The sequence below is a fragment of the Nomascus leucogenys genome, chromosome 23 (genome assembly GCF_006542625.1).
Source record: "Nomascus leucogenys isolate Asia chromosome 23, Asia_NLE_v1, whole genome shotgun sequence".
Lineage (NCBI taxonomy): Eukaryota > Metazoa > Chordata > Mammalia > Primates > Hylobatidae > Nomascus > Nomascus leucogenys.
The window spans coordinates 6,781,453-6,807,492 of record NC_044403.1 but is presented as its reverse complement, the minus strand read 5'-3'; the positions used below and the strand labels follow the sequence as shown (position 1 = coordinate 6,807,492).

The following is a 26,040-nucleotide window of genomic DNA, read 5'->3' as shown; positions in this document are numbered from 1 at the left end:
CATGGGAAAAGAACTCTCTGTGAGTTCCAAGACAGATGCAAGGACTGGCATTCATGCACAGCTTCTAACAGATAAATCTGAAGAGTTCTTAGTATGCATGTTGACTGAAATTACTTTAGAAGTAATTTTTCTCCTGGTGATAAAAGGCATGTAAGGCTATTTTAGGAAATTGAAAAATGCAAAAAGGTATAAAAAAGAAAAGGTAATCATTAATAGTACTTTAGTAAACAAGATTTGACTAAAGATATGACTTTCCTTCCGCTTGTTTTCTTATGCATATAAAGGGATAGGAAATATGTATGTATGTATGTGTGTGTATAGGATCATGCACTATATATAGCTTGCTTCTTTTTCCATCATGATAATTTTCCCATGTCATGAATTATGGCTTGCAAGTGCTATTCTTAAAGGGCTGCATTATTTTTCATTATTTGGATTTATTGTTATTTAATTGGAGCTCTATTATTGAACATTTTGATTGCTTCCAAAATTTTTTGCTCTTATTAATATATTGTAATAAACTTCTGTGAAACACATACTCTTCACCTGCTACTTACATATGACTTCTGTAAGCAGAGACTTCTGTATACCCAGGACCCAGAAGGTTACCTGGACATAGTAGTTGCTTAATTAAAAAAATTACTGATTGAATGAAAGAAGACTATTAAATGTTCAGTTCTTCTTTTTTTATTCTCATTCCCTGTGTATCCAGGGGCCTCTTATTTGGCTGCATGTATGAGTTTGGCTGTAATGAAAGTATTGGCCGTATATGACCATAAACAGGCATTCCTATTTCTGTCACAGTTATATTTGTCATTCTGTATTAATACATTTATATCCTGATTTCTGTTGAAGCATGTTTAATTTTGTTTGCTTCTAAGCAATGTAGCTACCCTGTTGATGCTGATAAAAATAAATCTCTGGGCCGGGCGCCATGGCTCACGCTTGTAATCCCAGCACTTTGGGAGGCCGAGGCGGGCGGATCACGAGGTCAGGAGATCGAGACCACGGTGAAACCCCGTCTCTACTAAAAAAAATACAAAAAATTAGCCGGGCGTGGTGGCGGGCACCTGTAGTCCCAGCTACTCGGAGAGGCTGAGGCAGGAGAATGGCGTGAACCCGGGAGGCGGAGCTTGCAGTGAGCCGAGATTGCGCCACTGCACTCCAGCCTGGGCGACAGAGCGAGACTCCGTCTCAAAAAAAATAAAAAATAAAAATAAAAAAATTTCTGAACCTATAAGACTGAGGATTGGGCCTAGGTTGTGGTAAATTGGCAAGATAATGGGTGCTACCCTGTCAAGAGCCTTCTGAAGACAAAAGTCTGCCACCCTTCACCAGGCAGAAACTCCTGGCAGTGCCACATTTTCCAGTTTGACTCCCTGTGATACCCTGAAAAGACAGATGTTTGACTCTTTTCAAATAATATTTTAACATATTTTAAGATGCAAAGGCATTGTGTCAGACTTTTTTCTTAAGAATATATTTCATTGCCACTCAGAAGTTAGCTTCCAGAAGAAGTAAGTGTGTGCAAAGGTTTATGATAGTGGTGTAGAGAAGGTTTTAAAATAAATGTGCATCTTTTATGGTAATAAAAGCACATTATGAAGAATTTTTTAGGTCCAGTTCACAGATTCCTTGTGCCTGGGGAAAACTTCATTAGAAAATTAGATAATTTCTAATTTGATTGGGGGAAGTCTAATGGAAAAACTGTTTAACTGAGCGGTCCAATTTGAAACATGAATATCTGTGCCGGAAGCTTCTATTGAACTTTACTTAAGTCACATCTAAGACCCTCTGCCTGTCAGTCCACCATTACCCTAACAGTGGTAGAAATTCTTTATATGACACCTAGATCTTTTTTTGTTGCACCTTTGAGCTGTGTAGGAAACACATTGCCCACATGTTCATGCAACACAGAGTGATTATCCACTTAGTTCCTAAAAAGTTGTATTTGGTTATGGGGTTTGATCCCACTTGTCCAGGGTTTAGGTCAGCTACTGAAGATTAGGATATCTGGGTACCTCTTACTGGAGAATCCATTCCTGTTTTCATTTCATTCCTGGGGGCAATATTCAATCTGGTGTGGCCCTCTTCCCAGATTGTGTTTATCTGAAATACAAATCCAAGAAGAAGCATGGTGTTAATTGCCGTGTAAAAAAGATTCCAGAGGGCTGGGCGCGGTGGCTCACGCCTGTAATTCCGACACTTTGGGAGGCCGAGGCGGGCGGATCACGAGGTCAGGAGATCGAGACCATCCTGGCTAACAGGTGAAACCCCGTCTCTACTGAAAATACAGAAAAATTAGCCGGGCGTAGTGGCGGGTGCCTGTGGTCCCAGCTACTTGGGAGGCTGAGGCAGGAGAATGGCGTGAACCTGGGAGGCGGAGCTTGCAGTGAGCCAAGATTGCGCCACTGCACTCCAGCCTGGGCGACAGAGCGAGACTCCGTCTCAAAAAAAAAAAAAAAAAAAAAAAAAAAGATTCCAGAGTCAAGAGCTTGAGAAGTTCTATTCCTTCCTTCCTAGGTTCAGTTGTTTAACCCAGCATTTTTCAAACGTATTTTACTCCTAGAACCTGTTTTTCCTCAGACATATTTAAGAAAAAAGCGTTTTGTAGAACACATTTGGACAAATGATACTTTATATCATTGCTTTGTTTTTTAAATTTTAGTTTGACTCAATTTTACAGTTTCAGGATTTTGTTTCTGTTGCAGGTTTTAAGCTTTTCTTTTATAAATAGTTACTTTCCTAGTCTGAAATCTATACATTGTTTCAGTAATGAATTCATTATGTAAATTTGCCCATCATTCATCTAAAGGGAATAAACGTTAAATTGTTTTTTTAAATTTTGACTTGTGTCACATATGAGAATATAAAGTATATCTGTACAATTAAGGAAAATGAAACATCAAAGTATCTACCTCATTTTAAGAAGCAGAACTTGGCCGGGCATGGTGGCTCACACCTGTAATCCCAGCACTTTGGGAGGCAGAAGTGGGAAGATCACTTGAAGCCAGGAGTTGGAGACCAGCTTGTTCAGTAGAGGAAGACCTCATCTCTAACAATAACCACAACAACAAAAAATTAGCCAGGCACAGTGGCACATGCTTATAGTCCCAGCTACTGGTGCAGCCTCGAACTCCTGGTTTCAAGCCATCTTCCCACCTCAGCCTCATGTTCTAGTGAACATTGTTATGCAGTGTCTCCTATTCTACATGTGCAGGAGTATTTTTACAGTACGTACCTGGAGTGGAATTGCTTGGTCATTGGGCATGTGTGTGTTCAGCTCTATTGAGTGGCATCAAACTGTCTCCAAAGCAGTTGTACCAATCTATACCCTCACCAGCAGTGAATAGTCTTCCCATTGTTCTTCCTCAATGAAACTAGATATTCGCAGCCTTTTAGGTTTTTGCTAGAGTATGAAGTGGTATCTCTGTGGGGTTTTAATGTTAATTTCCCTGATTAGAATCGTAGTTGAGCATCTTTTATTATGTTTATGGGCCATTTATGTTTTCTCTTCTGTGAAATTCCTATTCGGGTTTTTTACTCATTTTAAATGTTGTTGTTTGTGTTTTTCTTATATAGGAATTCTTCATGCATTCAAGATGCATGTATATTGTTCAGAATAGTACCTGAGACATAGAAACAACTTAGTAAGAATAGCTATCATTGTATTACCATTGTATTTAATCCTTTGTTTTTGTGTGTTACGATTTTCTTCTGCTAATTTGTGGCTTATTTTTCATTCTGTGATGCTAATTTTTTAACCTGGTATTCTATTATTTCAAAAATACACAATCTTGAGTAGTCTACATGTTCATAACCATGACATATTCATGTTGCATATGTTCTGTGTCATAACCCAGAACTTTCTTTTTTTGAGATGGAGTTTTGCTTTTGTCACCCAGGCTGCAGTGCAGTGGCATGATCTTGGCTCACTGCAACCTCTGCCTCCTGGGTTCAAGTGATTCTCCTGCCTCAGCCTCCTGAGTAGCTGGGATTACAGGCACCCGCCACCATGCCCAGCTAATTTTTGTATTTTCAGTAGAGACGTTGTTTCGCTATGTTGGCCAGGCTGGTCTCAAAATCCTGACCTCAGGTTATCCGCCCACCTTGGCCTCCCAAAGTGTTGAGATTACAGGCATGAGCAGCTGCACCCGGCCAACTTTCAATCTTAAGTACTATTTTTTGCTGCTGTTTCTTTTTTTGAAACCCAGGAAAAAATTAACTAATTTAATCCCCTATTCAAACTGCTACAATTTTATTTTCAGTGTTGTCGCCTGGTTGTAGATGCATTTGTCTCTCCAAATGCACTGTGATTATTTCAAAGACAAAACATTTTTGGCATTGTGATTTCAAAAGTTTAATCTTAAGACTTTAGGAGCTACCTGAAATCTGCAACAATTGCCTATAAGAGATCCAAATGAATCTTTTTTTATTTTTTAGTTTGGGGACAGTGTCTCCATCACCCAGGCTGGAGGGCAGTTGTGTGATCACGGCTCACTGTAACCTCTACCTCCCAGGCCCAGGCAATCCTCCCACCTCAGCCTGCCGAGTAGCTGGGTCTACCAGTGTGCCACCACACCCAGCTGATTGATTCTTATTTATTTATTTATTTATTTATTTTGAGTCTCCGTGTGTCATCCAGGCTGGAGTGCAGTGGCGTGATCTCAGCTCACTGCAACCTCCGCCTCCTGAGTTTAAGCAATTATCTTGCCTCAGCCTCCCAAGTAGCAGGGATTACAGGTGTACGCCACCACGCCCAGCTAATTTTTGTATTTTTAGTAGAGATGGGGTTTCACCATGTTAGCCGGGCTGGTCTCGAACTCCTGACCTCAAGTAATCCACCTGCCTTGGGCTCCCAAAGTGGTGGGATTACAGATGTGAGCCACCACACCCAGCGCTTTTAAATTTTTTTTATAGAGACAAGGTCTCACTTTGTTGCCCAGGCTGGTCTTGAACTCCTGGGCTCAAGGGATCCTCCAACCTCCACCTCCCAAATTACTGGGATTACAGTTGTGAACCACCATGCCTGGCTTGAATCTTAAACTACGGTTTTAGTTGAATCTTTATGATGTTATTTGTAATATGTAACTTGCTGACCAAACTATCTATGAATTACTTCCTTTAGCTTAGTAGAGCGATCCTAATTATCTTTTGGTAGATTTTTCCACATACTGGAGGATGACAAAAGGGACATGTTTACAGTGTAATTGTAAAGGTACAGTGATGATAGCAGTGATAATGATAATTATAATTTCTTCAAATTGACCCTTATCATGAATCAGGTACTGCCCTAAGTGCATTACATATATTAACTCACAACAATCCTTTTGATCTATGAGAAAACCAAGGCGCAGGCAGATTTAGTAACTTGTCTAAGATCACACAGCCAGCAGGAATGGAATTAGGGATTCAAAGTCAGTCAGTCTAGTTGTAGAGTTTTAGAGGTAGATTCATAGGTATTATCAACTTGGTATCTGAAGAAATACTAATTCATTTTTAGTTTTAAAAGAAGAATTCACCTAAGACTTTGTTTTTTTAAATGTGTGACGAGAGAATGGGAAAATACATTTTCATTGTGGTTGGTGAGATCCAGTACTCTTAAGGAAGGAGCAAAACTTGGAGCTGGAGTTGCTTAATGGAAGTGTATAGTGGATCAGGCTTTCATTATGAATAGTTTTGGCTCCCCATGAGTGGTTGCTGGCCTCTGAAGGATTTCAGAAAATTCATAGCTTGTAATTCAATTTCCCATGTGCCATATGCAGATGTTTGGAGGGTAGTTAGTAGAGAATGGTTTTAAATAGTCCACAGAGGACTCCAATTGGTTTTTGAGCTTGGATAGTTACTGTGCAGTTGAGATAGAGCCATTCTAAAAGACTACAGCTATTTGGGAGATAGCTAACCATATTTGAAATGTGTCTACTCATTAGCTTTATTTTTGTATTTTTTATTTTGAGACAGAGTTTTGCTGTGTCACCCAGGCTGGAGTGCAGTGGCACGATTTCAGCTCACTGCATCTTCTGCCTCCTGAGTTCAAGAGATCCTCCTGCCTCAGCCTCTCGAGTAGCTGGGACTACAGGTGTACACCACCATGCCTGGCTAATTTTTGTATTTTTAGTAGAGACAGGGTTTCACCATGTTGGCCAGATTGGTCTTGAACTCCTGACATCAAGTGATCCACCTGCCTTGGCCTCCCAAAGTGCTGGGATTATAGGCGTGAGCCGCTGTACTCATTAGCTTTAGGTTAAAAGTATTTTTCTCCTCTGAATCTTTATTTTGGATTTTAAACACTCTTCATTGGTTCAAACAGCAACTTTCATTAGGTTGTTGTTACTGCTTTGGCTCTTGGTTATTTTTAGGTAGAGTTTTCACTCAGCTGTGGTTTGTTTACTTAGCTGTAAGTAAATATAAATAATAAAATGAATTAAGGTCAATTCATTTACTCTAAAAATTATAGGGTTAAATGGCTAAGCAAAAAGAATGAGACATTATAGCTTCTTATCCATTCCGTTTTGAGTAGAATTAGCACATCGTTGGAATGACCATGTATAGGAAAGATAGTACTGAGGTGATCCACTGTAGGGTATTATGCTGATGAATTAGCTAGGGTGTGTATATTAGTGGAAAAGTTTAAGAACTTTGCCATGGGATTTAAATATTATGCTTTTTTTTCCTTTTGATTTCCCCTCAAGGAAGGACTGGGAAAGTAGCTCTTTTCCCTCCTTTATATGGTCATAATAAAGGATTGCAAATTAATTAGCTGCATTCAAGGCATCACACAGATTGAATTCCATATTTGTCTTGGAGGGAAGTCCAGACTTCTGCCTGGGGTGACTGAATCTGCTTTGTTAGACTGGGTGCAACTTCCGTGTATTCAAGGGTGGGATCATCTTGTCAACAGCCAAATGTCTTACAAGATGTAAGTCACTTAGAAGAAATTATCCCCCCAAATGTGGTTTGTTTTTAATGTTTCTTTCAAAACCTCTCTCCCCCAACACACACAGTGCAGCAGAGAAAAGTTGCACCTGCCTGCTACTTGGCAATAGATTCTGTGATGATTGATTGTAGGCGTTGTTTTCTATGTGGGTTGGGAACAGAAAAATGCTCTTTAACCTTTTGCCAGGTCTCTGATAAGTACTGAAAACTTTGGCAGTTAAATGTGGACTGTAAAAGAAACGAAGAAATACTGGAAAAACAAACATGGACTCATAGATTAAAAAGCTGAAATGCATTATTTTCTAAACTAGTTCCTTTGGGGCCTTGATTGTGTCAAAAATACTTATTAATTTTTTTCTTTTTTTTTTTAAGATCCTCATGACCTTTATGCTATGTTGACAAAGCCAGTTTGTGTTTGATATTTTTTCTTCCTTATTTTGTATGTTTATCTTTTTTCTTTTAAACAAGGGCGGAGATTTTCTACTTTGTTGATTCCTGTAAGTGGCTATAATTTATTTTATGGAGAAGAATGGGAGTATTGGAGGCAGAATGGGAGGGGTCCTGGACTGGGAGCCGAATGGTGGCTCCATTTCTAGATGTGTGAGCCTCGACAAGACTTGCTAACTTCCTGAGCCTCAGCTTTTTAATCTTTAACGCCTGCCCACCTATGCATGGCTTGGGAGAGCAGTACTGCCTAGTATGAAGAGTCCTGGGCCAGTGAGTGTGACAGGCTTGTTTTGGTTTTATAACATTTATGACATACACATCTCTGAGCCCATTTTTTCTGTTGCAAAATGGCAGTAACATTATGTACCACTCGTTAGGGCTAATGTGAGGATCAAAACCAAACGAGATAACGTATATAAAGTATTAAGCATATTACCTACTACATAATTAATGTATAGTTAATTATGAATTATTTTTATTATTGTCAGTAACATAGAGTATTAGCATTTAATAAAGTTCTGGGTATGGAATAGAATGATCAGATTTCTAGGTTTTGATGTTTGGTACTATAGCCTCACTGCTGAGAAAATCTGGGAATTATAAGGAGGTAGTGGTTAAAAGATAGGCTGAATTTTCTAATTTCAGAATAATAGTCATTAACAGCAGGACATTGTCTAGATAATCTACCTTTCTGTGCCTTACTTTTTATCTTATTCAAATAAAGATAATGTGTTTTGAGGAAATAATACTGCTGTTGTTTTATAAAAATTGAAACACAAGTACGTGTGGTTTGTGGCACTGAGGACTGACTGATCGCTTCTCTCTGATACTTCTTTTAGAAATGCCCTTTTTGGGCCGGGCGTGGTGGCTCACGCCTGTAATCCCAGCACTTTGGGAGGCTGAGGTGGGCGGATCACGAGGTCAAGAGATTGAGACCATCCTGTCCAACATGGTGAAACCCCATCTCTACTAAAAATACAAAAATTAGTTGGGCGTGATGGTACACACCTGTAATCCCAGTTACTCGGGAAGCTGAGGCAGGAGAATCGGTTTAACCCAGGAGGCCAAGAGCGCGCCACTGCACTCCAGCCTGGCAACAGAGCAAGACTCTATCAAAAAAAAAAAAATGCCCTTTTTGGAGCTCAGATAAAAGACACTATGTAATTTGTAAGAAATAAAGGTGTCCTGTTGGAGTCTACGTGTCAGGAGTAGTCTAAATCTTAAGTAACCAGAGCTTAACTATCCTATCCATTATTTTGAGAAATGATGGTGAGGATCATTGCTGATACGGTTTTCAAATCTGGGGGGAAAGATGACAGAATGGTGTAAAGCTCACCTGAAAAAAATTCTTTTTGTTTGTGCATTTCCTCAAGTCACTACTAATCTGGCCAGCAGGGAGTTACCATCTGTACTATGTGGCAGTGACCAGAGAAAACAGGTCCAGTCCATTTCATGTGTTTAATAATCTATCACGTTCACATATAACCCACATTTATTCAGTACATATAGGTGCTGTTCTTGAAGCACATAAGCCATTCATGATAAATACATACTATTGTTCAATGCTGCAGTTTTTATGTTATCTTGAAAGAGGGAGAAATATTAGAGTACCTACAACTTGCATTTTCAAACTCGTCTCTTTTACACTTTGAAGAAGGAACTTGTTAGCTTTATTGTACATTAATGATTACATATATAACTCACTATGTTTTCTTTTCTCTACTTCCAAACCCAAGAAGGCATTCTAACAGTATCTCAGTAATCTCTGCTAACTCTGCCCCAGTTCAGTCATATCCTGCTAGACCATTTTAGTTATCTCATAATTACAGTAAACCTCCCTTCCATTCCTCCCCTCTTCCTTCATTCCTCAAACATTGCCAGCAACCACCAAATCCACCTTCCTGCCCCAAAAATCTAAAATGTAAATTGGACCACATCATTCTCAGACTTAAAATCTTTTAAATGGCTTCCTTATCACTTTTCAAGGTACCATCCAAATTCCATGGCATCACATTCATGGTCCTTCTCAATCTGGTTCCTACTTTCCTGTCCCCCCTCATCTCCTGCCACTTTTTCTCTTGCCCCTTCATACAAAATTATTTACAATTCCTTGCTGTCTCACACTACTAAGGCCTTTTGGTATTTTCGGCTCCATCACCCCATTATCATACTTACTTTGTGTTGTTGTTCATTTGTTTATATGCCTGTCTTCCATGATTAGACTGCATCTTTTCTTTTCTTTTTTTTTTTTCTTTTTTGGGATGGAGTTTCATTCTTGTTGCCTAGGCTGGAGTGCAATGGTGTGGTCTCAGCTCACTGCAACCTCTGCTTCCCAGGTTCAAGTGATTCTCTTGCCTCGGCCTCCCAAGTAGCTGGGATTACAGGCACCTGCCACCACGCCTGACTAATTTTTTAGTATTTTAAGTAGAGATGGGGTTTCACCATGTTGGCCGGGCTGGTCCTGAACTTCACCCTGACCTCAGGTGATCCGCTCGCCTTGGCCTCCCAAACTGTTGGGATGACAGGCATGAGCTACCATGCCCGGCCTGATTAGAGTGCATCTTGAAGGCAGAGATTCTGTGTCACTTAACTTTGAATTCTACCCACATGTCACAGTCCCTGGGACACAGTATGCATTCCCTAAATGTTTCTCAAATAAATAAATAAATAAATGAGGGAAGAAAGATACTCCCATGTGGTCACAGTGTACCATTATAACATTTGCAGTTCTTACTGTGTTATATAATATCTGTAAGCCAGTTTTATAAATCCAATAATCATGATATGGCTAAAAGGGAACATAGATATCTTATCCATAAACTCAAAATCAAAGAGACTGAGTAACTTAGACAAGAGCATCCAGCTGACTAGCAGTGCCTCAGGACTAACCTGGCCTGGCTCCCTGATTCCCTTGCCACGGATAGGCCTAACAAATTGAAATGTGTACAAGACTTAATAGAATGATATTTAAATCATTTATTTTAGGTTTGAGATTTTTTTTTTAAAAACTTCATTATGGAAAAATTTAAGTATACACAAAAGTAAATGAAAGAGTAAACTGTACCCCCCTGTGTGCACATCACCAGCTTAAACAGTTCTCAAACCATGACCAATCTTGATTCATCTATACCCACACCTACTCCCCTTCGCATTATTTTGCAGTAAATCCTTGATGTTGTATGATTTAATCTGGAAATATTTTAGTATGTATAGGATAGGTTTTTAAACTTCTAAATATAAGTTTATCTGGTATTCTGGGAAGTCATGATAATTGAAACAAAATAATGAAGCTCATTGAAGACACAACTGCAGAAATCTGGCAGCCTGTCCCTGTGCTTTCTCCTTCTCTATGAAGCTGTTCCCAGGACCACAACTTCCACCCAGCCCATCTCCTAGAAATTCTTTGTTCACATGCCCTGGAGAGAGCTGTGCTTTGTTATTTAAATTGTGCAAGGTGGAAGTGCAAGGAAGAAAAGCAATGGTGATTATATGAATGAGAGTAGATACTAGTTAGTAAAAAGCAAGATACTGTATTTATGTATAAGGTTAAATAGTTTTAAGAAATATCCATAAGAAACCTTTAAAATTCCTTGGAATCTTTGTCATTTCTATTTTATCAAAACTACAGTATAAACTAGTAACTGAAGTTTATATTATGAATTATTGCAAACATACACAAAGTTATGGAGAAAAATACAAGGAACATTCATGTGTCTACTGCATATCTTTACCAAGTCTCTCCCTGTTACCTCAGATTTTCTTTAAGTAACAGAACATTGCAGGTAGAGTGAAGATGCCTTGGTAATCCTTCCCTTTCCTGTCTCCCAGAAATAACCATTATTCTGGATTTAGATTTATTGTTTTAAAGCATGTATAACCTTACATTGAATAGTGTCTTGCCTTTTATAAAGCATTTTACCTCTTTCGTTTGATCTTCACAACTCTTGAAGTATTTACTTCACTTCTAAATATGTACAACCCACCAAATTATCCCAATTTCACTTAATACAAAGCTATAAGGTATGAAGGGAATTAGCGTTTCATGATTTACAGTGTATCATCTCATTAGAAATAGAGTCCTGAGGCATGTGTGTGGAAACTTCACACCCTGTTTTGTTCCTCTATTTAATTTAAAGTACCAGTAATTACCTTTAAAAAGTATAAAGCACTTTGGGAAGCTGAGGTGGTAGCATTTCTCTCTTTTTTTTTTTTTTTTTGAGATGGAGTCTCGCTCTGTCCCCCAGGCTGGAGTGCAGGGGCGCAATCTCAGCTCACTGCAAGCTCTGCCTCCCGGGTTCACGCCATTCTCCTGCCTCAGCCTCCCGAGTAGCTGGGACTACAGGTGCCCGCCACCATGCCCGGCTAATTTTTTTGTATTTTTAGTAGAGACGGGGTTTCACCGTGTTAGCCAGGATGGTGTTGATCTCCTGACCTTGTGATTTCCCTGCCTCGGCCTCCCAAAGTGCTGGGATTACAGGCGTGAGCCACCGCGCCCAGCCTAGTAGCATCTCTTGAGCCCAGGGCTTTGAGACCAGCCTGGGCAATAGAGCAAGACCTCCATCTCAAAACACACACACACACACACACACACACACACACACACACACACCAGTAGGAGGACTGGAAGGAACCTCAGAGGGTTAAATAGTCTTTAACTCCCTGATTTTAGTGAAACCGCCTTAAAACCAACTCAAAGGTAAGTTTTCTGTTCATTTCAAAGGACACAATTGAGGAAGGAAGAGCTGTCTACCCTCTCTAAGTAATGTTTTCTGGAATGACAGATGAGTAAAGAAATTATGGAGATGTCTTATCTCATAATTCTTTCAACATTAAATAACCATGGAGTTTGCATATAATTTAAAAAATTTAAAGCAAATTTCCACTCCAGTTCCTTCTGACCAATTTTCCAGCTTTTGAGCAGTATTTTTTGCTCCTTGGAAGGAGATACAGTGCTCATCCTGTTTATTCAAGTAAAATTTAAAAAAAAGATAAAACTTTCCCTCCTTAAAAAAAAAGTCTAGAGCTGGTAAAAATTTCTGACTCAATAATTTTGGAAAGAATTGCCTCTTTCCACAAAAAGATGAGCTTACATACTAGGTCTTCCAAGTGGGCTAGTAAATTTCCGTGATGTCAGGAAACTGGGTGGAGTTTTTATGGATGCAAGTCCAGTGGAGGAGGGACTTTTCAGGTCATGTATAAGGAGAGTAGGATCAGATTCTGGTTTTGAATAACCTATAAGCCACAAAGCATGGGGATTTCCCATTGGGTTAATCTAGTGCTGGCCACAGTTTAGGCATATGATCTAGAGTAGCTGCTGCAATTAAGAGATGCTTGCTCATAGGATCTTTGCCCTTTTATTGGAAGGCTGTAAGTGTAGCCCAGCCTTGATTTATAAACCAACTTGACATAATCACTGTTTCTTTTCACATAGACTTCTGAATAGCTGTCACTAAATTTTGATTACCACCAGGCATTTAGTTAAGCTAGAGCTGAACTATTTGATCTATTAGTTTTTATTGGGCACTGCAGCCCACACTGATATTCCCCTGTTCTAAAGCCCTGCTTATATCAGAAAGGTCCACCCAGGCTAATTATTTATGTGCTAATTGTTTATATGGGTTAGTCTTAACTCTTTTTTCGACAATTTTATAGGATCTTAGCATGCTCATATCATATCTCCTACTATTTGGGTCTCTTCCTACTATCATATTGCTTGGTACATTGATAGGGGTGCTAGTACCTAAAGCCTTACCTAAAGCCGATGAAACTATTAGCTTAGTTGGCTTCTTCCAGGTTTGCCTTTATTTGGTCACTCTGAAAGCCTAAGTGTCTTGCAAACACTATCCACTAGGTTTGTTGAATATCTCATTTTGTTTTCTATAATCAATAACAGACAATGTAAGCTTGGATGCAATTTTTTAAAAGGATTTTAAAAACCTTAACTCTCAGTTTGGATACTTGTCCCCTAGCTGGCAGAAATACCTTGGCGAAGTAGCTGAAGTCAGCCCTGAAGCTGAAATGAGCTGAGGCTGGATAGTTTAAATCATGCTTTTCCTCTTCTCAAAAGATGATACCAAATCAAAATCTCAACAGTAATTTAAATTGAACTTTCCAAGCAGATTTCTAGAATTCATATGAAAAAGTATAATAATTTGGAGGATAAAAAAGGAAAAAGAGGAGGGGCCTGCCCAAATAGATGTCAAAATACAGACAGTCCCTGACTTACGAATTTTCAACTTTAGGTTGGGTTTATTGGGATATAAGACCATCAAGGAGGTCCTTATGATTTCTACTGAATGTGCCTCATTTTCGGACCATCATAAAGTTGAAAAATTGTAAGTTGGGGAATGTCTGCTCTGCTGCCACTATTAAATGCACTTTCGACTTAGTGATGTTTTCAAATTCGGATTGGTTTATTGGGATGTAGCCCCATTAAAAGTCAAGGAGCATCTTTTTATTATAGAGCTGTGAAAATAGTTGGTTTAGCTGTGATAATAAATGTATAAATAGATTAAAGGAACAGAGTCTCAAAATGGACTGTTTCTGGTGCAAAAGCTCTATGCTTATATTCATGCTTCTAAGTCTTAGTACACATTTTTTCCCTTAGTTTTCAAAAAATGTTTGCTGGCTGGGCTCGGTGGCTCACGCCTGTAATCCCAGCACTTTGGGAGGCCGAGGCGGGTGGATCACCTGAGGTCAGGCGTTCAAGACCACCCTGGCCAACATGGTGAAACCCTGTCTCTATGAAAAAATACAAAAATTAGCTGGGCGTGGTGGTGGGCACCTGTAATCCCAACTACTCAGGAGGCTGAGGCAGGGAGAATTGCTTGAACCCGGGAGGCAGAAGTTTCAGTGAGCTAAAAAAAAAAAAAAAATTTTCCTTTTTTTTTTTTTTTTTTTTTTTTTTTGCTACATTCTTAAGTGTGACTCTCTTTAGCTTTGTGAAACCTTGAGGTGGTTGTTTTTCTACACGGTTTATAATGAAAGAGATGAGAAAAATACAATTTATTATAAAGCGCTTGATGCTTTTTAGAACAACATACTCTAAAAAGGGAAGCTTACACATTTAAAAAATAAAAGTCTGATGAGAGACCATATAGCTGAGGGTTCTGTGCTTAGGGAGACAGGTTCCAATTACTGGCTGTAGGTCTTTGGGATGATGACTTAACTAAGCCTACTTCCTTATTTGTAAATGTGGGAAGCACCTACTTTATAGAACTGTAAAGATCAAAGAACATGCATGCCAAACTTTTAGTACTGTAGCTAGAACAGAAGTGTTTGATAAAAGTTACCCATGGTTATTATTTTTACTAAAAAGACCTTTAAAAGTACTATGAAGGGTTTCTGTTTCTAAATTCTAAGATATATAGTAGTCATGAACGTTTCAGAAAGGCAATGTTATTTTCAAATCAGTTTCACGGTTTTCTTGAGGGGGATAAGCAGTTCTTCCCTTAGCAAAATAAGAACTTTTGATTATGCAATGAAAGAGAATCAAAGTCAGTACTGATTCTAGCTACCTTTTCTTTATTTTCTGTGAGAAATTGAGCAAGTTACTTGCTACAGTGATGTTTTTCATTTTTATAGAGAATAAAAAATAAATGAATTAGGTTTGAATTTCAGTGGGAAATAATTAGGTTAGATGTAAGAACGCTCTGATTGTAAGGCTGCAAGCAGATGAGAGGGAGTCCTTTGTCACCATTAGGAGACTGTGCCAGAGGAGCTTTTTCTTTTGGGCCTCTTGAGGCTACTTCAGGCATCCTGGGAACCCATCTAGATGCACCTTAAACCTGGACTTCAACCCTGACTCCTGTGATGGCATCTTCGCCAGGATGACATGGTAAGGTGGTGATAAGGACGGAGATAAAACTGGCTGCCATTCAACGTTGGTTAGTCTTCCTGTTCATGTAGAAAGCATTCTGATACTTTTTTCCGATTTAGATAAGTAAATGAAAACAGCATAAGATAAACAACACGTATTTCAAATAGTCTGAAATAATTGCATAGATTTCCAACAGATTATAAAACTCTTTAAAAATTGTACAGAGCTGTTTGGGCAAGAAGGGCAGTTTGAATCGGGCACAGTAACACAGCCTTGTCTTTGTTAGAAGGTTAGACGAGTTGATCCTTTTAAGTTTCTTTAAAACAAGGAATTATAAAACCATGTAAGATTTACTAAGAATGAATAAGGTGATCATGTAAGAGAAGACCAGTAATTATCTTGAGTTGCCTTTAGGAAGCTACAGATTTATTTTTGACTTTAGCTTTGTTTAACTGACTCTGGTTGTAAAAAGTAGGCATGGTCATTAGAACAACAGTTCTAGAGTGAACAGGATTCACATCTCTGCTCTGACATTTTCCAGTTGAGAGGCCTCTGGTAAATAACCTCTCTGAGCCCTGGTTTCCCGTTTCTAAAATAGAGAAATAGTACCTACCTCATAGAGTTGTTGTGAAGATTACGTAAGGTAATGCACACAGTACTGCCTGGCACAGAGAAGGTGTTTTATAAATGGTATCCATGACAACAACAGTGGTGATAAGGATGGAGATAAGGATAATGCTTAGTTGATTTCCAGATAATCATGATCTAAGCTGGGAAGTTTTCTGTCAAAGAATAAATTGAGGCGAGGCACAGTGCCTCAGGCCTGTAATCCCAGCACTTTGGGAGGCCGAGACGGGTGGATCACCCGAGGTCAGGAGGTCGAGACCAGCCTGGCCAACATGGTGGAACCCCATCGCTACTAAAAATACAAAAAATTAGCTGGGCATGGTGGCAGGCACTTGTAATCCCAGCTACTTGGGAGGCTGATACTGGAGAATTGCTTTAACCCAGGAGGCTGAGGCTGCAGTGAGCCAAGATCATGCCATTGCACTCCAGCCTGGGTGGCAGAGGGAGACTCTGTCTCAAAAACAAAACACCAGAGTAAACTGACATTAATTTTTAAAAAGAAATGATATATGCTGGTCCAAATAAATAAACAATGAAGTCTTAATGTAACATCTGAATAACAGAAAATCTTGGTTTGGAAAACTTTCTACTTACATTCTCAACTTTTGAGTCAGGTGACGGTAGTTTTGATTTGATCCTATTGATTTATAGGAAAATGTCTACTTCTCATGTAGTAAATATAGTTCCTGCATGAGCTAAAGCACACTCTTTTTCTTCTGTTGTATAAGTAGAAATTATTTAAATATTGGCTTTATGGTATGATATCAGCTATTTAAAATGGCCTGTGATAGTTACATTGTTCAATTATAGTTGGAATCAAAGAATGAATTTTTCAATAGAAAAGTGGGCAACAGTCTTAAATCATGCAGCTTACAAAAGAAATAGTTACTTAAAATATGTAAAAATATGCTTAAGTAATTGCAATCAAAGGAATGTATAAGCAGAACTAAGGTTTTTTTTTAACCTATCAAACTGACAAAAATTAAAAAGATGGACCTTGCCTAGTGTTGGTGCTGTCATATAACTATTGATGGTCAATTGGTACTGCCTCTCTGGAAAGCAGTCTGGCTGTGTATATCAGAATTTTATATGCGAATGTTCTTTGACTCAACAATTACACATCTGGAAGTATATAATAAGGAGATAAGAGAAGGAGTGCATAGTCTGTGATCCTTGATGTTTATTACAGCATAGCTAAAAATACCCCCTAAAAATGGAAACCATTTAAACATCTGTTATTGGGCATTAGTTTAAAACTATGGCGCTTAACAGAAGGTACGGTATGCCTGATCTCTTAGTTTAAGAGAAGGCAGGGTTCAAAAGCTGGCTTCACCGTGTGTAGCTGTATGATCTTAGGTAAGTAACTTAATCCAGCTAAGTTTCACTTTTCTCTTCTATAAATCAGAAGAGTGGCACATGCTTTCTAAGGATGTCATGAAGATTAAGTGAAATGATACACGTAAAGCACAGTGTCTAGCACAAAATAACTCATTGTATGTTAGCAACTATTATTACCATGTGCTTCTTAAAAAGGATGAAGTAGATCCATTTGTATTAACATAGAAAGGTGTCTACAAGATCGTAGACACCTTTCAAAAAAGCAGTTTATACAATAGCTTATTTGTATTAAAACTGTATTAAAACTTATTTGTATTAATAGCCCATTTGTATTAAGACTGTGTGTGTGTGTGTTTATGCATTAAAGTTTTGGAAGGACATAGCAACAGTTAACATTTAATGAGTACTTGACTGAGTCTTAGGCACTATTCTAAGAACTTTAACACATATCAATCAGTCACTTGATTAAAATTAGTTAATGTGTTTTAAGTGCTTGGAACAATGCCTATGCTTTATAAAATACTCAATAAACATGAGTTACTAATTTTCATATGCTGTCATTATCTCTGTTTTATAGATAAGAACACTGACACCCTGAGAGTTCTCACAGTTCGTAAGTGGCAGAGCCAGAATTTAAATCCAGGGAGTGTAACTCCAGTCTCTCACTCAACAGTTAAAACTGGATATTATGGGAGGTAGGATTGTGAGGTCACTTTCACTTTGCGATTTGTATACTTATGGATGTTTTCACATTTTTACATGCAACATTTTATTTTTATATATGGGGCAGAAGATATCCAGTTTGGAAAGAAAATAGTGCATTTTTATATTTTAGAAATCTTTTTTCCCCTCTGTTATTCACTACCTATGGCATATTCCAGAGATCTGAATATATGTACACTTAGGTTGTCCTCATGCTAAGGGTCCTGAACAAGCAGTTCCCGTGACCTCATACACTGTATAAGATTTTGAGACCCTAACTTTGGGGTACACAGCTAAATATACATTTAGAGGTAGAGTCCCAGACTAAATCTACATTACTGAATGGTAATCAACTTCTGTAATTGAAATCTTAATAGCTTTCAAGAAACCTTTAGTCATAATATTTTGGTTTCCAGCAAGTTTGGGATAAAATTGTCATTGTTTGGTCATCCGAAGAAAGCAGGCAGAAGCCAGTTGTTTGATCCACAGATGGGTAATTGTAAGATAGGAAGCAGTGACTTAGTGTTAGATATGCACATCAGTGTTAGGGCTATTAGATGCTACATGATCCAGGACTCAGCCCTGGCTATCAATGTTCTGATATCCAACTTTGCTGCAGGGGAGGTACAGTGTCCTGGAGTGGTCACTGCACTGTGGACTCTCAGCTAGAATGGGAGCTTCACCTGAAGGTTAGGTGACATGGTCTAATCCAAGCTTTTCCACCAAATAGCTAAATGTCTTTGGGCCTCACTTCCATAAAATGAGGGAGATGGACTAGATAATATAGTCTCTCTCACTTAATGACAGATAAGATGGTCTGTATATCACTTAATGGTGACCACCTTCTGTAATTGAAATTGAATTCAAGTTTTGTGATTTTTATCAGCCTTGCCTCTTGATGAACTAAATTTGCAATCTTAGACCTGTAGTAGAGTCTAGAAAATTGCTAAATAGAATTGAACTTATAAACTGATTTATGGGAGTGTTTGCCAGTGTGCTTACTCAAATTACAGGATATCCTTGATGACAACCAACTGTACAATTTACTTTTTTATTCCATTTTAGGTATTTTTTCCCTCTCCTAGATTTGTTTTCCCAATAATCCAGAATTGTGTTCTAAAGATCACAAGTCAATAAAACGGTGTGCTCCTGTTCATTGCTTAGATAGTAAGTTGTTCAGGTATTAATGATAAAGGTCATTACCACATAAAAATTTCCTTCCTGCCTCAAAGTTTTTTGTATTCTGGTATCTTAATGAGATGGATGCCTTCTCTGTTTTCTCATGGTTGCGGAAGTCAAGTGGTCTGTGTGTTTAACACAGTATCTGAGTCTGATGAGTCACATGGTATGTCTGCTTTTAGTTGGGAACAGTTTTTTTTTGGTCAGTTGTGATGGTCAAGAAAGTCTCTTGGGAGAGTTTAAATGACTCAAAATAACCAAACATAGCTCATAGCTACTTAGGTCTTAAAATTGTAAGCTTCTTGATACCATATTTTAATTTTAGTCTTGTCTAATTTTTGTACCCCCAAAGGACTGCTGCTTCTGGCTCTTAAGTTGTTAAAACATTAGTCTGATTTCTTTCAGGGGGTGGTTTTCATTTGAAAAGGAACAGCAAACAAAATAACACAGCAATTTAAAAATTAAAATTAAGAAATAAAAAAGGAATTGGTACAACTGAGAAATGCTTACAACTCTCTCCTGAAGCTGTTCAGTGATGCAGAAGCTTTGAATGCTTTGAATGAATGGGAAAATTAAAATTTGAGTTTATATTTGAAATTTATATTTTACATTCTTAAACTCAGTCTATTTTTCAAATTTTGTTGTGTGTGCAAGTGTCTGCTTGGTCTGTCTGCCTCACTCTGTATCTCTCATTCCTATTCAAAGTTTACTTTTAAGAAAATGAAAAACAAGTGTTCAAAGCTGCCCAAGCTTTGTATAGGTTTATGTGTTCAGGCTGCTTCCCAAGCTTGCTTCTCCCCTTCCCTTTGCCAGGGTGTCCCTGCCTCTCACCACTCATCCTTTTCTTGCCTTGTCCATTCATCAGTTGTTCTCTGGTCACACCAAACCTTCACTTTTTAGCTCCAAATATATATTTTGGGCATACTGATGTTTTGAATCAGGCATTATCTCCCTTAAAACAGGCAAGGAAAGAGTAAAGGGGAGTGGGCATCTTCCTTAAAGCTAGAACATTCATTTCGTCTCTCTCTTCTTTGTGTGATTTTGAAGGAGTATTTCCTTTACCTTAAATAAGATTTGAAGATAATTTAGCTAAGATTATTGTGCTGTCCTTCTTTTTGGTTTTGATGTGGGCGTTTCTAGTCACCAGTGGAAAAGCTATTTGAGAAGAGAGTGATAGTTTGAGCCCTCGTAAATATGCCCAGCTAGGTATAAGCCACCAAAAAATGGTTGCCCTAAAAGCTCAAGTGTAAGATATGACTGGAAAACTTCTTCAAAATTTCCTTTATTATTCTCTCATTTGTCTTTAGTTTTGTTCCATGACATCTAGACTCCTAAAGTTGGAATTACATCCAAAAAAAAAAAATATCTCTATGGTTCTTGGTATAAATTACTGTATTCCCTGTTAGAAAGGGTCACATCTGTGCCAGCTAACACAAATGCATAGGATGGACAGAAAGGCACCTCATAACAGACTGGACCTCACTAAGGGGGTGTTTTCCCCTTATATTGTGACTACTTTCATATAGGGAACATATTGCATAATTTTAAAGTTTCTGTGTCTTTGATTTACTAGTAAAATTGAACATTTTTCGTGTATTTTAAACTATTCCTATTTATTGTCAAACTGTTATTTATTCATTTATTAGGGTCTTTATTGTCTGCTTACAACTTTAACATTAAAAAAGCTATGTATGAGCTTACTTGATAAATAGACATGTATTTTAAATATATGCTTTTAGATACACTTATTTTTTTTTTGAGATGGAGTTTCACTCTGTCGCCCAGGCTGGAGTGCAATGGTGCGTGTGACATCTTAGTTCACTGCAACCTCTGCCTCCCAGGCTCAAGCGATTCTCCTGCCTCAGCCTTCCGAGTAGCTAGGACTACAGGCGCATGCCATCATGCCTGGCTAATTTTTTTTGTATTTTTAGTAGAGATAGGGTTTCACCATGTTGCCCAGGCTGGTCTCAAACTCCTGACCTCAAGAGATCCACCTGTCTCAGCCTCTCAAAGTGCTGGGATTACAGGCATGAGCCACCACATCCGGGCGCTTTTAGATATAACAGACATTGTTATTTTACAGTGTTTTTCTCCAAATTATTCTTTTAATCTTGTTTGATATACAGTATATACATATGTATATTCCATATTTTTGTAGAATGAAATGTAGCACAAGTTTTCATTGTACTGATTTCCTTTTAAGAAAGCTCATTCCTTCCAAAGATCCAGTAGTTATTCATCTATATTTTCCTCTAATTTTTTTGAAGTTTAATTTTTTTTAACTTTTATTTCTTCCCCTCCTTCCTTCATTCTTTCCTTCCTTTAGTTTTTATGTTTGTCCTTTTGAACCATTTGCAATTTATTTTGCATTTTGGAGTGAAATGAATACTTGACTTGATTTGTTTCCCCTAAATGGATACCCAGTTGTTCTAATACTATTAATTGAATGTCTTCTCCTCTTCTCCTCTTCCCATAATCTATGATTACGTTGCCTCATTCAAAGCCAAGACTTTTTAAAATCAAGGTTTGGTTTGGTTTTGTTTGAGACAGAGTCTCGCTTTGTCACCCAGGCAGGAGCGCAGTGGCGCGATCTTGGCTCACACTGCAACCTCTGCCTCCCGGGTTCAAGTGATTCTTGTGCCTCAGCCTCCCGAGTAGCTGGGACTACAGGTGTGCACCACCATGCCCAGCTAATTCTGTATTTTTAGTAGAGATGAGGTTTCGTCATGTTGGCCAGGCTGGTCTCGAACTCCTGACCTCAACTGATCCACCTGCCTCAGCCTTCCAAAGTAGTAAGATTACAGACATGAGCCACTGCGCCCAGCCAAGGTTATTCTTACATATTTTATGAATGTTGTTCTCCATCTCCTCCTCCTTGCTACTTTTGTGAATAGGATTATTTTTCCATTTCTAAATTTATGTCTTTAAAATTAACATTTTAAAGCATACATTTATTTTAAACTTTAAATTTCCCTATTTAAAAAATCATTTGTCTTACTTTTGACTGACCCATATTCTTTATAACAAAAGTGAAAAATATAGAAGAAAACTCATGATATTGGGTTACTGGATGTATTAATAGCTGGAAGCATGGCTCAGCTGACAAGGCAAAGGGAAGGATAGATCCTTCTGGATGCACTAGCTATCATCTCACTCATCCAAACCCACAATTCAGAGCCATAGTTTAAACCTGTTGGCCCCAAATTCTCTAGATCACTGTAATATCTGTCTTTCCCCCAACCATGCTCTCATGCTCTCCAAAAGTTTCCCTAGGCCACTTAATTCATCTTTATAAATTCTATACATTTCTGTATATATTTTATAATTAAATATGAATAACATAAAGATATATCATTATATATATATATTTATAAATTTGTTTTTTCCCAGTTGTTTTCATTTTGTTTTACCTCTGAATATTTCCTCCTTTACAAATAATGTTGACATACTCACTCTGGTCTCCCCTCACCTTCATTACCCGTCATCTCCTCCCCCTTGCCATTTACTCCCCCTTGCAAATTGTGGCTTTTTTTCTCTTTTATGTCAATCAAGACAAATATTTTTCTGTATGTGCTCATGTGTGTGCCAGTAATATAAACTGATTTAAAATTATTTTAGGGATGCCCGTACTATCTAAAAGTTGGCATTGATTTTTTTTTTCCCGTTGAGGTGCTAGATTATAAATATTTGAAGTTATGTGGCATTTCTGCTGAGGTAATTTTTTAAAGTTAACTATGACTTGATTCAGCTGAACATTTTTTTGCAGACAAAATCTAGTGCACTACCAGATAGGCATATAGCAATAGAACAATTACATTTTACAAATATTATAAGAATAGACTGCTTCTTTCTGAATGTTTTTGAGAAAGACAGGGTGATACTTTATCTAAACATTAAGATCGGTAAATAGAATTTTAAATAAAATTGCTGCTTTGGTAAATTTACCTCTTAGTTTAATTGTTTGCATTTGGTTTATAAACACTTTCCCCTTCTCATTGCAAGTTTAAAAAAAAATAAAGTTCAGAGGGATTTTTAGTAATTATTTGGACCAATAAACTCAGGTATTCTGACATGAACAGCATTACTACAGCCAAATAAGCTTTCAGGTACTCAACCATTGAACTATATTTTTGTGCATAGGAAAACTGTCTATTTCCAAAACAGTTTGAAAATAAAAATGCTAATGTTGAGTTCAGCACCACTGTGCCATCATCACCAACCTATGATTCACAGAAGGAGCAAAGACAAGCGTGTCTGTTTATGAAATGCATTCCTCTGGTCTAGTGATCAGGGCATACGCCACATGGAGAGGGCCACGTTAAATAAAAACAAAAGCTATTAACAGCAGACACAGTAAAGAGATTATAAATAAATTGGTGTGTGTTGCCTCACGAGAATCACTCTTTTGTGAGAGAAAGGGTTAGCTCATCCCTGGAACAATTCTACCTCTAGTTCTACCCCAAATCACTACCAACTTCTAGTAAGGCTTCTACCAAGAGTTCTTTTTTTACTTTAAATATTTCTTTTTGCTACATTTCTCTCCCCTCTCCATTAGAAGTAATCTAATTTGTCAAAGAAGTAGGCTAAGATCAGAAGAGAGAGGGAATATCTATTAGAGATTAAATTTACAAACTGACAATGGCAGCAGCCCAAGACAGGAGGGATGAGCAGGAAGATTGAGCAGGGAAGGGAAGAAAATTGATAATTTTTGAGCATTAATATGTGCTAGGAGATACTTTAAAAATATTTTTCACTGATTTATTGATTTATCAAACACATGACATTATCTCAGTCCTTTTACAAGTACTAACTTTTAGAATTATCTTAAGTCTTATCATAATAAGCATGCACACAAGTTGGCTATTATTATATTTATTTAACAGGAAACTGACACACAGAAAGTTTAAAGTTTAATTTGCCTAAAGTCACACAGCTAGTGAATGGCTGCACCAAAATTCAGACCCAGGCAATCTGGCCTTTCATCCTGTGCTCTGCCACCATCAAAGCGTCATATCAACCCTATAAGGTTGGCATTTATGATCTCCATTTTAGAAATGTGGATCCTGACTCAGGTTAAATAACTCAGACAGGATCAGCCTTAAACTAACTTTCTTAAACTAGCTTTTCTTATACTTTCTGTCCTTACTGATCATTTACCCAGTCATCCACATCTGAAACTTAGAGATAATTAGAGATTTTAGTCTTTCCAGCTGACTAACTGAGGCTTCTTTTCATCACTTCTGCTACTATCTTAATTAGGCCCTCACTATTCTGTAATTTCAAATGTGCTGTAAAGGAAGCAGGTGGGTAATAAAATGTGGGTAACAAAAAGTGAATGAGTCTGAGCACGTGGGAATGGAGAGTTGGTGGACAGGTGGGATGTTGTATTGTAAGGGGCCGGCTGCAGCTCTGCTCCAGCTGTCATTGTGGAGCTAACAGAGCTCATTGTGGACAGATCAGACTTTTCAGGAGAAACCAGAAACCTGGATTTTCATGTGAAACCTTCTACTTTCTAAATTGTAGCACAAGCCTAACAGAATGATTCTGCAGGCTACCGGGTTGTAATCCCTGACTATTCATTATTAAGCCTCCTGAGCAGATTACTTCCTCTAGTCTGATCTGTACTTCCAGCCTTTTGGCCATCCTCCCTGTACCAGCATAATCTATCCGAAGTGCAAATCAGATAGGATTTGAGGGCTGGTTAGGAGAATTAAACGCTTCTAAGAATGTAATATTCTTAGAAGAATTCTGAGTACTTGGGTAAACACTCAATAAATGTTCTTTAATGGCTGTTAGATTTTCACTAAATTAAAAGCCTTGAGTGATTCCCATTTATGTTCAGAATAATTTTTTAACGTGACAAAAAAGTTCTTTATTTCTACCTTCATCTTCTGCCATTTAACCAAATATACTCAGTCTATCTGTATGCTTAAGTGTGTCAGTGTATTTCATGCCTTATAGCTCTTCCTCCTCTGAGTCCATCTGACTGGTGAACTCTTAGTATAGCCCCATCCCCTCCAAGATTCAGTTCAGGCATCACCTCCTCTATTAAACCTTTGATTATCCTTCCTCTTGAAGCGCTGATTTCTCCCTACTTTGTGTCTCCATAAGATCATGAACTCCCTAAGGGCCGGAACTGTGTTTTATCAGTCTTACTCTCAGCACTTCGTACAGTCAACATGGTATATATCTGCAATAAATGTTGGTTGAAAACAAAACAATTAGTAAAAGTTAATGCTGGGATTTGAAACTTCACCTGACTGTGAATTTCTTGCTTTTTAGACTGTGCCTCGGAGAGGAAAGAAGCTGTAGCTGCCCTTTCATTAGGGACCCAGTTTATACAGTGTACAATCCGAGGACTTATTGTAGCCTAGGGCATTATGATTGCAACTAGTGAACTGAATTTAGGCGAATTTTTATATTACAAGGCAATATAGTAGCATTAAGGACACTCCTTCCTCTGAAATGCAGTATGTGAAAACTAAGGTGAAATCACCAGTTAAATAATTTGTTTTACAGCCAGGTAAAGCGGTTCTATTTTCTTCCTTTAGAAGTTTGTTGGTAAATGGTCGGAGACACCACATCTATTTATAAATGGCCTGAGTGCCAGATTTGTTATCTCCTTTCCCCAGGCTTGATAAAAAAGAATGTTGGACTTAACTATTGGTAGTGTCTCCATTAATGAATAGAGCAGTCTGGAGAAAACACACGTGAACAGGAAATTCAAGGGCACCTTGTGTTGTTTTTATCAGTCCAGGAATTCTAGACTTGCAAATTGTATCCTGTTCTTTTTCTGGCCAAAGAAAGAGCTTTAATAAAACAAAAAGAACAGTGTTAAATCCATTAAAGGAATACATTTGCAATACAATAAGTGCCAGTCATCTAGACCATTCTTTGTAATAATTTGATCACTTCATAGTTTTGTATAATTTAAATTTTTAAAAGTCTGTCTGTGTCTGGTAAGAAGGAAATAAATTTTTCTTGTTTTTAAA

At 38.0% G+C, this 26,040-nt stretch overlaps 2 protein-coding genes across 6 annotated transcripts in view; both read left to right on the top strand.

The window, feature by feature from the left end:
- The window catches only part of PPFIBP1 (PPFIA binding protein 1), a 542,301-nt gene that overhangs the window by 113,049 nt on the left and 403,212 nt on the right, over positions 1–26,040 (top strand). The window lies entirely within an intron of this gene.
- The window catches only part of STK38L (serine/threonine kinase 38 like), a 114,309-nt gene that overhangs the window by 54,416 nt on the left and 33,853 nt on the right, over positions 1–26,040 (top strand). For 2 of the 5 annotated variants that reach the window (XM_030804630.1, XM_030804629.1), the window contains one exon: positions 17,745–17,862. The exons of 2 other annotated variants lie outside the window; for them this stretch is intronic. In XM_030804630.1, the coding sequence (XP_030660490.1) occupies positions 17,856–17,862 (7 nt within the window). In that variant the 5' untranslated portion in view covers positions 17,745–17,855. Of the gene's footprint in view, positions 1–15,192; positions 15,221–17,744; positions 17,863–26,040 lie in introns of those variants that run through there. One more of the 5 variants, XM_030804632.1, reaches the window with a different exon arrangement.